Below are 12855 nucleotides of genomic sequence, written 5' to 3' on the forward strand. Positions count from 1 at the left end.
GGGGATTCAGAAATCTACCCTATATCACTCAGTGAGCTAACGGAAGTTGCCGTGATACTTAATTCTACATGCTGAAAACAAACAAAACCAAACTGTCAAACTACACCATGTAAAAGATATAAAGCACTTTTGTACCCTCTGATTATAGCTGTCGGCGAATGAAAACATTTGCAAATCAGGTTCAGAGGTAAGAGAAATGTGACATGGAAATTCAAGCCTCCTTTCATCATCAGCTGACAGCTTTCCTCATTAGGCCTTCCAGTGAATGCAGACTTGGCTCTGAAGGCTGCCAGGGTCTAGACTCACCAGGAGTCCAAGAACAGTCTTTACACACATTCTTTCACTTAACCCTCCCAACCACCTGAGGAGGTAGGCAGTGTGTGTACTGACCCCAATGACAGATGGAGAGACTAAGATTTCTTGTTCCAGGGCACTCGGCTAGTAAAGACAATGCCCTTCACTCGCCTCTCACTTCTGCAAATCCATTTACACCCTGACACCTCCAAGAAACAGTCTCTCATAGGCATGGCAGCCAGTCTAGTTCAACTGCCTCACTTAAAAGAACAGCATTCTGAAACTCAGAGAGTGGGGATCAATAAGCAAGCAGGTGCTAAAAGGCACCCCCTTAGGAAGAGGCAGATCTAGTCTTCTGACCCCAACTCCAAACCTGTCACTGCTAGACCATGGTGACACTTTGGACCCTACCTTCCAACCCCCTCCCAGGTCTGAAATTTCACACACCAAGGTCCCTCTTGGCTCTAACATTCAATGACTCCCTATGTGTAGGCAACTAGAAATAAAAGATGGAAGTTCCTGGGACTCCACTAAAATATGCCATCAGGCTAAATGCTTGAGCAGAGCTTCTTAAATAGACTCTGAGAGGCCAAGTAGAAAACACTCCTGTGAGAAGCCAGGAAGGGGGCCTTCAGAGATTCTACAGGACAGCTTGACTTAACTACTTACATTTGTCAGAATACACAAGCACCATTTTTGTTAAAATTCTGCTAAACTAGGTTTATTCAGAAGAACTGAGGGTCTTTGGAAAAGGGCAAAAGTCTGTTTCTCAAGAAGGAGAGGGCTAACTGTTGAGACTCTCTGTCATTTAATCTCCCTGTGCCTCAGTTTCCTCATCTGTAAAATGAAAGGGCTAGACTTGATGGATCCTTGAATGACTTTAAGTTCTAAACATATGATCTTCTCATTTAGAGATGCTTAGTATGGCTATCAGAAAACCTCCCCTCATCCCTCCAATAAGAGCCCCACAGTATTTGGTTGGTGCCCTTCAGGTCGAGGTAGATAAAATAAATGGGTTGGCAAAATTCTTAACACTTAGGGCCTATGTTCTGCTGCTATGCTCAAGATATTCAAGCATCTGCTTAAGCCAATGCAGGAACCACAGGTGCACATCTGCCTTGCTCCCCTGCTTCCTGACACTTGGATTAGCTAGAGTTTATTTCCAGTAGACCCCTGGATAAATGGGGTTGGCTCACCAAGAACATTCCACAAGCATGGCAACAAAGCACAGCATATCAAAGGACCGACCTCCAAAAGAGCAACATAGCGACCCAGAAAAACCATTCAGGCTGTGGTCAGTGTGCGGGGGGGCACACAGCCTTGAAGCCCAAATAATCCAAAGTTCACTTGGCCTCTGAATCCATGAGTGCGCTAGCTGACCACCAGCCTGGCCCTGAGAACAGCAGCCTTTGGAGGCCATGCCAGCTTTCCAATGCCAAGGTGAAGGCTTATGAGTTTTAAAGACACATGGGCAACATTCCTGCTGTATGTGCTCACAGAGTCCATGCTTGTGTATCATTTTCCAATACCATATTGATATCTACAAAGTAACAAAACGGTGACTCTCCATGAGCCCATGTGGGATTTCTTGGCAGAGACACTGGCACAGTATGCCACTTCCTTCTCCAGCTCATTTTAGAGACTAGAGAATAGAGGCAAACTGAGTGAAGTGACCTGCCCAGAGTCACACAGTTAGGAAGTGTTTGAGGCCAGATTTGAGGTCAAGTCTTCCTGACTCCAGGCCTGTGCTCTGCCCACTGCACCCCCTGACCGCCTCTTGTCTCATTAGCAGTTATTTCTACAAATCCAGTTGCTTTGGCTCCAGATCAAATGATCTTTCCAGTACAATATCTTCCCCCCCCACAAAAAAAAGAAAGAAAAAGAAAAGAAACCAACCCCAAATCAAACCTGAAACAACTTCAGGGTCAGCTCTCTTCACACACTGTGGCAGGTGCAGAAGGGTACGGCTGACAATGAATCAGCTACAGGATTGGAAGGGGACACCTTGGGCAGGCTAAGTTCCTCTAGAAGCTCTCTCCAACAGGTGCTGCCATTCCCCCTCCTGTCTTCTTTTCAAAGCCCTCTTACACAGGCTTCCAACCACATCATTCAACTGAAACTGCTACTATTGGAATAAAATGTTCTTTGAATGTTTGATAGAATTTATTTGTGAATCCATCTGGTCCTGGCTTTGGGAGCAGATTTGGCTTGTTCAATTTATTTTTCAGATACTGGGTTAGTTAAATGGTCTATTTCTTCTATTTTTGCCATTACTCATCCATTTCCTCTAAGTTATTAGTTTTGTCTACGTAATTCGGCAAAATAGTTTCTAATAATTTCCTTTATTGCTTTTTCAAGTGATGTGTTTTTTTTTATTTCTGGAAGTTTGATTTTTCTCTCTTTTAAAAAAATCAGATTAGCTAATTCTTTATTAGTATTTTTAAAAACTGGCTTCTAGTTTTATTTACCTATCAAATGGTCTTTTTGTTCTCAATTTAAAATTAATATCTTAATTTTCAGAATTCAACTTTGTTATTTAGATGATTTACGATTCATATTCAAGTTTTTTTTCTCTACTACATGCCTAATTCATTGATTTATTACTTTTTGTTATTGATAAAGGGGTTTATAGACATAAAAATTTCCCTCACAGTTGTTTTAGTTATGTAAGTTTTGGAATGCTGTCTCATTATTGTCATCTTTGATGAAATTTCCTATTGTTAATATTATTTGTTCTTTGACTCATGAATTCTTTTTTGGGGGGATTATGATTTTTTAAAAATTTATTTATTTACTTTTAGCTTATAACATTCAGTTCCACAATCCCTTGAGTTCCAAATTTTCTCCCCCTCGCTCTCCTCCCTCCTCCCCCCTCCACAGCAGCATGCAATCTGATACAGGTTCTACAAATACCTTTGCATTAAACATTTGACTCATGAATTCTTTAGAATCATGTTGCTTTCCAATCACTCTCCAATAACTTCTTTCTTTATTGACTCTTTACTGAATTGTGATCAGTAAACAATATGTTTTGCATTTATGTTTTTCTATATTTTTAGGTGAGATCTCAATGCCCTCAATTTTTGTAAAAGAGTCATGTGCAGCTGACAAGTATGTAAGTTTATATTTTTATTCACTAACCACCAGGAATTCATTATCTTTCATTTTTTTAAAGTTCAATTCAAGCCTTTAATTTCTTACCTTAATGTCTTTTGGTTAGATCCCTCTAGATCTGAAAGGAATACATTAAGTTCTCCCATTATTATAATTTTACTACTTCTCTCTATTTAGTCAACTTTTTCTTTTTTTTCCATTTTTTTTTGGGGGGGGAGTGGGGAAGGCAAAGCAATTGGGATTAAGTGACTTGCCCAAGGTCACACAGTTTGTATCAAGTGTCCGAGGTCACATTTGAACTCAGGTCTTCCTGATTCCAGGACTGGTACTCTATTCACTGTGCCACCTAGCTACCCCTAGTCAACTTTTCCTTTAAGAATTTGGATACTTTGTAATTAGGTATAGATACATCAAGTACCGGTCGGTGTTGATTGATTCATTATCGATGGTGCCTTTGAGCATAATGTAACCTCCCTGCTCATCTCCTTTTAGCTTTTCTATATTTACTACAGTATTCCCTGAAATTACTTTTGCTATCCTTATTTTTTTGAGTTTGGCTGAAGTATAATACATTTTGTTCCAGTCTTTCATTTTAGCCCTCTGTGAATCTTTGTGTTTCAAGTGTTTCTTATAAATAGCATATTGTAGTATTTTGCCTTCTAGTCCAGTCTTATCCTCTTTTGTCTAATGGGTGCATCACCCCATTCACATTCCCAATTAGGATTGTTAATTCTGTATTTCCCTTTAACCCGTCCTCTTGTACTCTCTCCCCTCTTCACAAATAAGAGAGGGAATTTTCCTGTGATCATGGAAGTGAAACAGCCTGTTTCCTGAATCAGCTGTTTTGGTTATTCTGTCCCCTTTACTCTTTACTCTGTTCCCTGATCCCTCCCAGGGTTTGACTCTTTCTTCCTTTCCTTTGCATTCTACCTTCCTGTTCCTCCCTCCAACATTTGAGATTGTTTTGCTTACAACTCCCTTATCTATCTTCTATTTCTCTTCTGAGTTTAATGTTTTCCTACACTAAGATTTGCGTATATGCATGTATATTTAACCTTCTTTTTTCCAATTCAGATGAAAGTAAAGTTCATGGGATGCCCATTCTCACCCCTGCCCTCACTCTATGACTATAGACTTTTCATCTTATGCACTTCTATTATTCAATAATGATTTCCTTCCTCTTATTACTCCTTTCCTCCCTAGTATGGTCTCCTGTCTCTTCTATTTTTTTGTCTTCTTCTAAGACCATTCATTTAACTTCTCCTGATATGACTAAAAGAGAACAAAACCACCTACAGACCCCTCTCTCATTTTAACTTTTTTTATGATCCTTAAAAAGATTATGGTTCTGTGAAAACATGTTTTTTATCTCCCTGTTAATGACTAAACAATTAAGCTCCATATATAATCTTTCAATTATACAAATGTGGATCTTTCTATATTTTTCTTGGCACTTGTATCTACATTTCCAAATATCTCAATTCTGGTCTTTTCACCAGGAATGCTTAGAAATCTCCCATTCCATTAAAGATCCACTTATTCCTGTGTCTCTTTATACATGGTTTTGTGGGACAGTTGTCCTCGGTTGTTAAACTTTCTCTCTTGACTGTGGGAATACCATGTTCCAGCTCTCCTCTTTTTTGACCTAACAGCTGCAGAGTCCTGTGTAATCCTTGCTGTGTCTCCTTAGTGTTTGAACTCCTCCTTTTTGACTACTTGTAATATTTTTCTTTGACCTTTGGTTCTACCATCTCCCCAGTCACCTACACTCACGAACCCTGTCATCCTCGACTCCTCCTCCATCTATCCAATCCATTATCCAATCATGACCTTTCTACTTACAACAACTCATTTATTTTCCCTTCTCTTCAATCACCTAGCCAGGATCCTAGTACAGTTCCTCTCACCTGGGCTCTTGCAATCGTCTTCTAATTGGTCTCATGGCCTCTAATCCATCCTCCAGTCAGGTGTCAAAGTAATTTTCCTAAAGCATTTTTCTCAACATGTCACTCCCCCTCCTCAAAAACTCCAGTGGCCAGGATCGTGGGGAGAGGGCAAAGTAGGTCAGAAAACTTCAGAAGCAAAATTTCCTCCACAAAAGAGAAAGAACAATGCCTCAAAGTGAATGCAGAATGGGAGAAATGAATAAAAGTCAGGGGAAAGCAGCTATACTGCTATGACACTGTTAATGTTCTATTCTCACCTCCACCTTTTAATTTCCCTTTTACCCCCTTCAAAATTCAGCTAAAACCCCACCCTTTGTGGAGATGCCTTCCTTCTGACAACAGCTTTCATCTACTCTGCAAACATCTTGTACTTGTGCTATTATTGACATATTATCTCCCCATTACAATGTGAGCTCCTTCAGGTCAGGGGTTATAGAGGTGCAGGGATACACTTAAGGGTCCTGCGGTCACTTGGCAGTGATGCCCAGGGTCTTTGTTCCCCAAGCCAGACTGCTGATCCCCCAAAGAGGATGTTAACTCCTATCCATGGCAGAGTCTGTAAGGTATGAAAGTCAGCAACTCTTGGGGACAGCCAAGTCTGAAAGATTGCCAGACCCCCAAAAGGACCCTGTCATATCCCATAGACTCAGATATTAATTTAGCATTCTCCTTTTCTGGGTGAGGTGTGCTAGAGGATGAAAGGAGGTCTGGGTTTGTGATGTCACTGGCATAGTGATCTCCAAGTGAGCAAATACCCTCTCTCATGTAGATCTGCAATGATTCTGCAATTTATAATGCTAAGAGTCACCTGGAAGTGCTGAGAAGTAACTTGTAAGGATCATAAAGGACTGCTAGGTGGCGCCATAGAGTGAATGGCATGGGGTTAGGAAAATGAGTATTCCTGAGCTGAAATCTGGCCTCAGATACTTTCCAGCTGTGTGACCCTGGGCAAGTCACTTCACCCTGTTGGCCTCAGTTTCCTCATCTGTAAAATGAGGTGGAGAAAAAAAATGACAAACCACTCCAGTATTTTTGCCAGGAAAACCCCAAATGGGGTCACGAGTTGGACATGACTGAAATGACTTTACAACAAGGATCATATACCTAGTATGTGCCAGAAAGAGGAAATGAGTGCAGGCCTTTCTGGCTTTTTAACCACTACTCCATGAGGTGGCTCCATTTAGGGCTCCTGGAACGTTGCAAAATACCATGATTTCCAGCATTTTCTAGTCAGGGACTAAAAAGCACAGCCGCAGCACTAGCCCAGCTCAGACTCTTGTTGGACGGCGGGTCTCACAGGACTTCTGGGAGAATCTAAGAGTCTGAACACAAGTCTGGGGGCCACACTTGGGACCGACAGTGCGCACCCGTGTGGAGACAGGGCAGTCTGGGCGTGCTGGCTGTGCCGAGTAGCTCAAACACTCCAGGCACGCTTGCTTAGGCACCAAACATCCTCATCACAGAGCTGGGGGCTGAGAAGGATCTGAGACATCACACTGTCCAATCACTTCCTCTTACACACTAAGAAACGGAAGCCCAGTGAGGGGCAGGGATGTGTCACATGAGGAGTAGGAAGGGGGCAGAGCTGGGGTTCAAAACCAGGCCTTCCACTACGCATCACAATTCAATCCAACCTCAGTTCTTAAAACACTTAAACCTCCTTGCCATGTTAAGAAAACACACATTTTTAAATCACTTCCTTGTCAAAAACTATTATGATGACAGTTAAGAGGGAGAGAGTTAGAGCTTTGAGAATGATGTAAAGACAGATACACACACATAAGCCATGGTGTGTGCATGCCTGTGTGTGTGCACACACCTGCCTAGATTAGCCTATCACCAGCCATGTGGCCAATACAAGTTTCATTCATGCACACAAACGTTCCTGGGAACATTAACTATACAAACCGGGCACATTTTCTGAATGGATGCTTTACCTAGCCCTGTGTGGAGCCTGGGCCCAAGGATCAGAGGGGCTGAGGGGAAAAAGCAGAGTTGGCACTTACATTGATCATGGCATTGGAGGTGATCCGAAATAGGGTGGCCCGCTCATTAACTGCTTTCAGCTTCTCCCCACTCTCGACAGGTATTTTCAGGCTCTCCAGCTCGCTCAGAGACCTCTGGAGAGCTGCCCCATGTTTTGAGATAAGGTCATTGCATATGCTTAGATTGTCCAACTTGCCCGAAAGAATGCTTAAGGTGTTCTGCAGCTGGCTCTTGTCAGAATGGGTGGGGACGTCCTCATCACCAGAGTCATCTGTGCAGGGAGGAGAGGGGGAAAGATGGTTTCCATGGTTACCACTGGACCACTTTCAAACACCAAGCCTACCCAGTCTACTTGGTCAAAGGAAAGAGGGAGGTATGGAGGGAGAGAGGGAGGGAGAGGGAGAGAGAGAGACAGAAAGAGAGAGAGAGAGAGAGAGAGAGAGAGAGAGAGAGAGAGAGAGACAGAGAGAAAGAGAGAGAGAGAGAGAGAGAGAGAGAGAGAGAGAGAGAGAGAGAGAGAGAGATGGCCTTGGTCAGTCAGCAGCCAGAGCTTCAGTCAGAGTTTTATCCAATTCTAAGTCCCCTGAGCAGCTTCTTCCCTGTGTGTGGCCTGGGTCTCGTCTCTGCCGCTAGACCTATTATCCAGGCTCTGTGTGCAGCTTGAAAGGGCCTTTTTCCACCCCACCCCCATGTCATCTCTTCAAGCTGTTCACTTCCTGTGCTTGACTCCTAAAATCCAACACAAGAGAAAAATGCTCCAGAGTACTGCCCTTTCATCAGAGAAGGGAAGATTTCAAAGGAACACCTGCTCTGGGTGCTATGCAAAAAGAAGGAGCCCCCCTATTCACACCCAAAGCTCTGTTCCTTGCTCCCTGGGTAAGCCTGGGCATGTCACCTTTCTTCTCTGGGCCTCAGTTGCCTCCTCTGTAAAAAGAGTACATTGGATGAGGTCACCTCTAAATCCACCTGCTCTAGTAAAACTCTGGTCAGGCCTGTACAGCCCAGCCCTCTTCATTGTTCTGGACATCCCAGGTGAAGCAGAAGGCCTGGGTTTGAGTATTGGCTGTCACTTCTGATGGATCTTGGCTCCCTCTTTCATTTAAGATGCCCAAGAGGAAGTGGGAAACATGAGGCTGTAGTTTAGAAGAGAAGTTGTGACTAGAAAAATATTTTGTAAAGTGCTGCAGAAATAGTAACAATAATTCACCTTTCTTCATAACAACTCTGATAGGTAAGCAGGGTAATTATTATTATCTCCATTTTAAAGATAAGGAGACTGAGCCTCAAAGAGAATTAATGTCTTGTCACATACCTAGTATGTAGCTGAATATGAGCAAATCGATCAAAAACATTTAATTAAATGCCTACTAAGTACCAGGCTTTGCATTGAACACCAGAAAGAAAAAGGACAGGAGTAAAATAGTCTCTTCAAGGAGTTTACATTCTATGCAAAGAGATATCTCGTGTGTGTGTGTATTAAATATATATATATATATAAGTATATATGAGAAAAATAAGAGGTAATTTGGGGGGAGGGGTGAGAGGAAAGGCATTATCAGCTGGAGTGATGAGAAAAGGCTCTGTGGAGAAGTGAGTACTTGAGCTGGAGAGAGTGTATTCTGGCTGGGGGTCATGCAGCACAAAGAGACATTCTCTGATAAATGGACAAAAATTATGAACAGGCAATTTTCAGAGGAAGAAACCAAAGTTATCAATAGCCATATGAAAAAATATTCTGAATCACCAATAATTAGAGAAATGCAAATTAAAACAACTCTGAGGTACCACCTCACACCCATCAGATTGGCGAAAATGACAAAAAAAGGAAAATGACAAATGCTGGAGAAGAATTAGGAAACCAGGTAAACTAAGGCACTGGGGGTGAAGCTATGAACTAATACAACCACTCTGGAAAGTAAATTGGAACTATGCCCCAAAACCTATAAAACCATGGCCCAACAACCACTGAACACCCTAAAGAGATCAAAGAAAAGAGGAAAAGGACCCTCATGTACAACAATATTTATAGCCACTCTTTTTGTGGCGGTAAAGAATTGGAAATTGAGGGAATGTCCATCAGCTGGGGGATGGCTGAACAAGTTACTGTATATGAATGAGATGGAATACCACTGTGCTGTAAGAAATGATGGTTTCAGAAAAACCTAGGGAAGCCTGTATGAAATGCCAAGTAAAGTGGGCAGAACCCTGTTACACAGCAACAGCAATATGGTAAATAATCAACTGTGGAAAACTTAGCGACTCCTCAGTAAATTATCCACCGCAATTCCAGAGGATTCATGATGAAATGTGCTGTCTACCTCCTGACGAGATCAAGTCTCCACTGCAGACTGAAGTACATACCACAACTTGTTCAGCTATTTCCTAATGGATGAGCGTTTCCTCAATTTCCTTCAGTATGAATGATAGAATTCTATTGTGCTCTCTAAGCAATTATGAAGGGCATGGCTTCAGTGCATGCGGGAGGGGAACATGGCTAATGTGGACATTTGTTTTGTACAATTACACACATTTGTAATGGGTTTTGTTTTTCTTTCCTTCTTAGCAAGTGAGAAGGTGGTAGGGGTAGGGAGAGAATTTTAAACTGAAAAAAGAATAAAAAGTCAGCTTTAAAAATAATTTTCTTTTAAAAATTTCTTAAACAAGAGACTATATAAATTAGCACATGTAAAGAAAGGAATTGATACTAGTTGCTGTGGGGAATGGAAAAGTCTTCTTGGAGAAAGTGGCCCTTGAGCTGAGCCAAGTGCTCAAAGAGGCCAAAGATTCTAAGAATCAAAGGTGGGAGGGAAAACATCTTAGGCATGGGGAAATAACCCGTGTGAAGGTACTGAGGTGGAACATAGAACATGGTTTTTAAAGAACAATAAACAGACCAATATTGCTGGATCAGAGAGTACATGGAGGGAGCAGAATGTTGGAAGATTGGAAAGGCAGGAAGGAGTCGGCTGAGAAGAAGCTTTAAATGCCAAAAAATGAATTTCACATTTAATTCTTTTTTTTATTTTCCAAATGCTTTATTAACTTCTGATTTACATCATTCATTTCCACCAGATTTTGAGTTACAAATTTTCTCCCCGTTTTTCCCCTACCCACTGCCCCCAAATTCACAATTTATTTCTATAGGCAGTAGGGGAAGGATACTGTCAGACCTAGGCTTTAGGAAAATCACCTTGACAGGTGAACAGCACACTTACTGCAGTGGGGAGAGACTTGAAGAAGCAAGAACAATGAGAAGGCTACTGTGATAGTCCAGATGAGAGGTGATGAAGGGTGGGTGAGAGTGCAGGGAAGAGAATATATGTGGGAGATACTGTAGAAGACTAAATGCTAAGACTAGATAATTAATAGGGTAGAGGGAGGGAGTAAGGGAGGGAGAGGGAGAGAGAGAGATCAAAGATGACTTTGATCTACCAGGGGGTAGGTCTTAGCCAAGGGATGATGGTGCCAAAAGGATGTGAGATGAAGAGGAGGGGATAAGAGGTAACAAGAGAATCAGTTTTTTTTTTCAGTGAAATATGAAACAAGGTCATCAGAGGAGAGTGGGCAGAGAAAGTGGTATGGAAAGATTAAAGAGAGAAAAAGGTTTGGAGCATCTGTTGTGATAACTGAAATATGAAAAATGAAATCAATGAAGAAGGAGTAGTAGAACTGCCTTGTGGAAGTGAGAACCCAGTTTAATTAGTTTATATAAATTTGTGATGGACCCAGTCATCATGGATTTGGTGGTTTCTTCCAGTTTCATTTGAAGGATGAAGGATGGTAGGAGTAATCTGGAGTTTGAAGGGCTTGGCAAAGTATGAGTAGCAAGAGAAGAGAGTAGTAAGAAAATAAAAGATTTAAGAGTAAAGTGTAGAGTTTAGCTAATTCATCAAAGAGTTAAGATTAGGTGATGAACTTGGACAGTGCTGAGGAATGGAGGGATTGGAGGCCTTGGTGAACATGAAGAGTGGGTTTAGAAGGAGTAAGGCAAAGGGAGAAACGGAAAATGAAAGATTACGATCAGATAAAGGAAACCCAAAGTTCTTAATCATGGAAGTGGAAGAAGTGTGGGTGATACAAGGCCAGGGGGAGGTAGGATCATATCCGTGTTTAGCTAAGTGGAAAGGAGGAGAGGTCCAGGAGCTGAAGATTTAAAGGAACTTGGAAGTTGGGATACCTGGGAGAACACTAAAGCAACTGTTGAAATTCCACTGAATGAACCAGGCCCTTCACTGACGGGGAAAGGAAGGAGAAGGTCCTGGGAGTCAGTAGATAAAAGCTGCCCAGCCACCAGAATGTGAATTGGGTGAGGGATGTGGAATGAAATTATTTTCAAAGAAGGAAAAGCTGCTGAGTCATAGTGACAGAGGAAGAGTAAGGGAACGGCAGGGAGGACTAAAGAACATGAAGAACATGCCAACCCCCTTCTCTAATCAGAGTGTTTGGGGTATAAAAGATGGTATAACCACACTCAAGAGGATGGCTAAGGACGCGGTGTCGTTTGGAAAGAGACATATTTCTGTGACTACCGTGAGATGTGAGAGGCACAAAGAAGTCAGATGAAGCAGGAATTTCAGAGGGCACAAGGGAGATTCCCGTCCTGGCTGTGCTTCTCCCTCTTTGGTCTTCAGCATCGTGTCTCACCCTGAACACCTGTTACTCCAGGCCCCCTCTCCCGGGGTGAGGTTTCTCCTGGGGCTTCTGTTCGGTGCTGCTCACTCTCTGGACTTTGACACTTATGACCCCACACTGGCTATCTTCCCCACCACACCCCCTTGGTTTTGCATCTGTCTTCCCCCATTAGAATGTAAGCTCCTTGAGGGCAGAGCCTGGTCTTTTTGCTTGCACTTGTTTCCTGGGTGCTTAGTACACTGCCCGACACACTGTGCCAAGTCTAAGAGCTCCCTCAAGTTTCCACTATTTCTCTTCGACTGCTCTTCCTCACTCTATTTGAGGCAAGCCTGGCTAACCGCGCACCATCTCCTGTATGCGTCCCATGCCTTCCTACTTACACAGCTTGCTCATTTTCTAAGCTGGGAATCACCTCATTTGCCTTTTGAGATCCCATCCCTTCTTTGGAGTCCTGACCAAATACTAACTGCTCCAGGAAGCCTCCAACGATCCTCCCAGTTAGAAATGCTCTTTATCCTGGAAAGACTTGTATGTGTCAATGAAAAATGAAGTACGCAAACCAGGAAAACTAGAGATATAGAGAACAATCACAACATTATGAAGAAACACAACTTGGAAAGACTTGAGAAGGCTGACCAATGCAATAACCAAATCATGATTCCAGAAGACTGATGATGAAGCAATCTCTTTGGTGGAAAGGTGATGGACTGTAGGAGCAGAAGGGGACACTTCTAGACTCTATCATTACAATGTCTTTTCTTTTACTATACTTTTGGTACAAGGAAGGTTTTTCTTTGGGGGAAGAGGGGAGAGGTGAGGGGCAGAGTGAGTAGAAAGGTAGTGCTGATGATAAAAAAAACCCTCCTATACCAAACAAAAAGGA

General features: G+C 42.4%; 1 protein-coding gene across 2 annotated transcripts in view; it reads right to left on the reverse strand.

The window, feature by feature from the left end:
- OSBP2 (oxysterol binding protein 2) overlaps window positions 1-12855 on the reverse strand; it is a 289724-nt gene that overhangs the window by 74933 nt on the left and 201936 nt on the right. For both annotated transcript variants that reach the window (XM_069081851.1, XM_069081852.1), the window contains one exon: window positions 7361-7611. In XM_069081851.1, the coding sequence (XP_068937952.1) occupies window positions 7361-7611 (251 nt within the window). The remainder of the gene's footprint in view (window positions 1-7360; window positions 7612-12855) is intronic.

The sequence above is a fragment of the Petaurus breviceps genome, unplaced genomic scaffold (genome assembly GCF_028583685.1).
Source record: "Petaurus breviceps papuanus isolate PSGF00001 unplaced genomic scaffold, PetGlider_PUasm1.0 99, whole genome shotgun sequence".
Taxonomy (NCBI): Eukaryota; Metazoa; Chordata; class Mammalia; order Diprotodontia; family Petauridae; genus Petaurus; species Petaurus breviceps.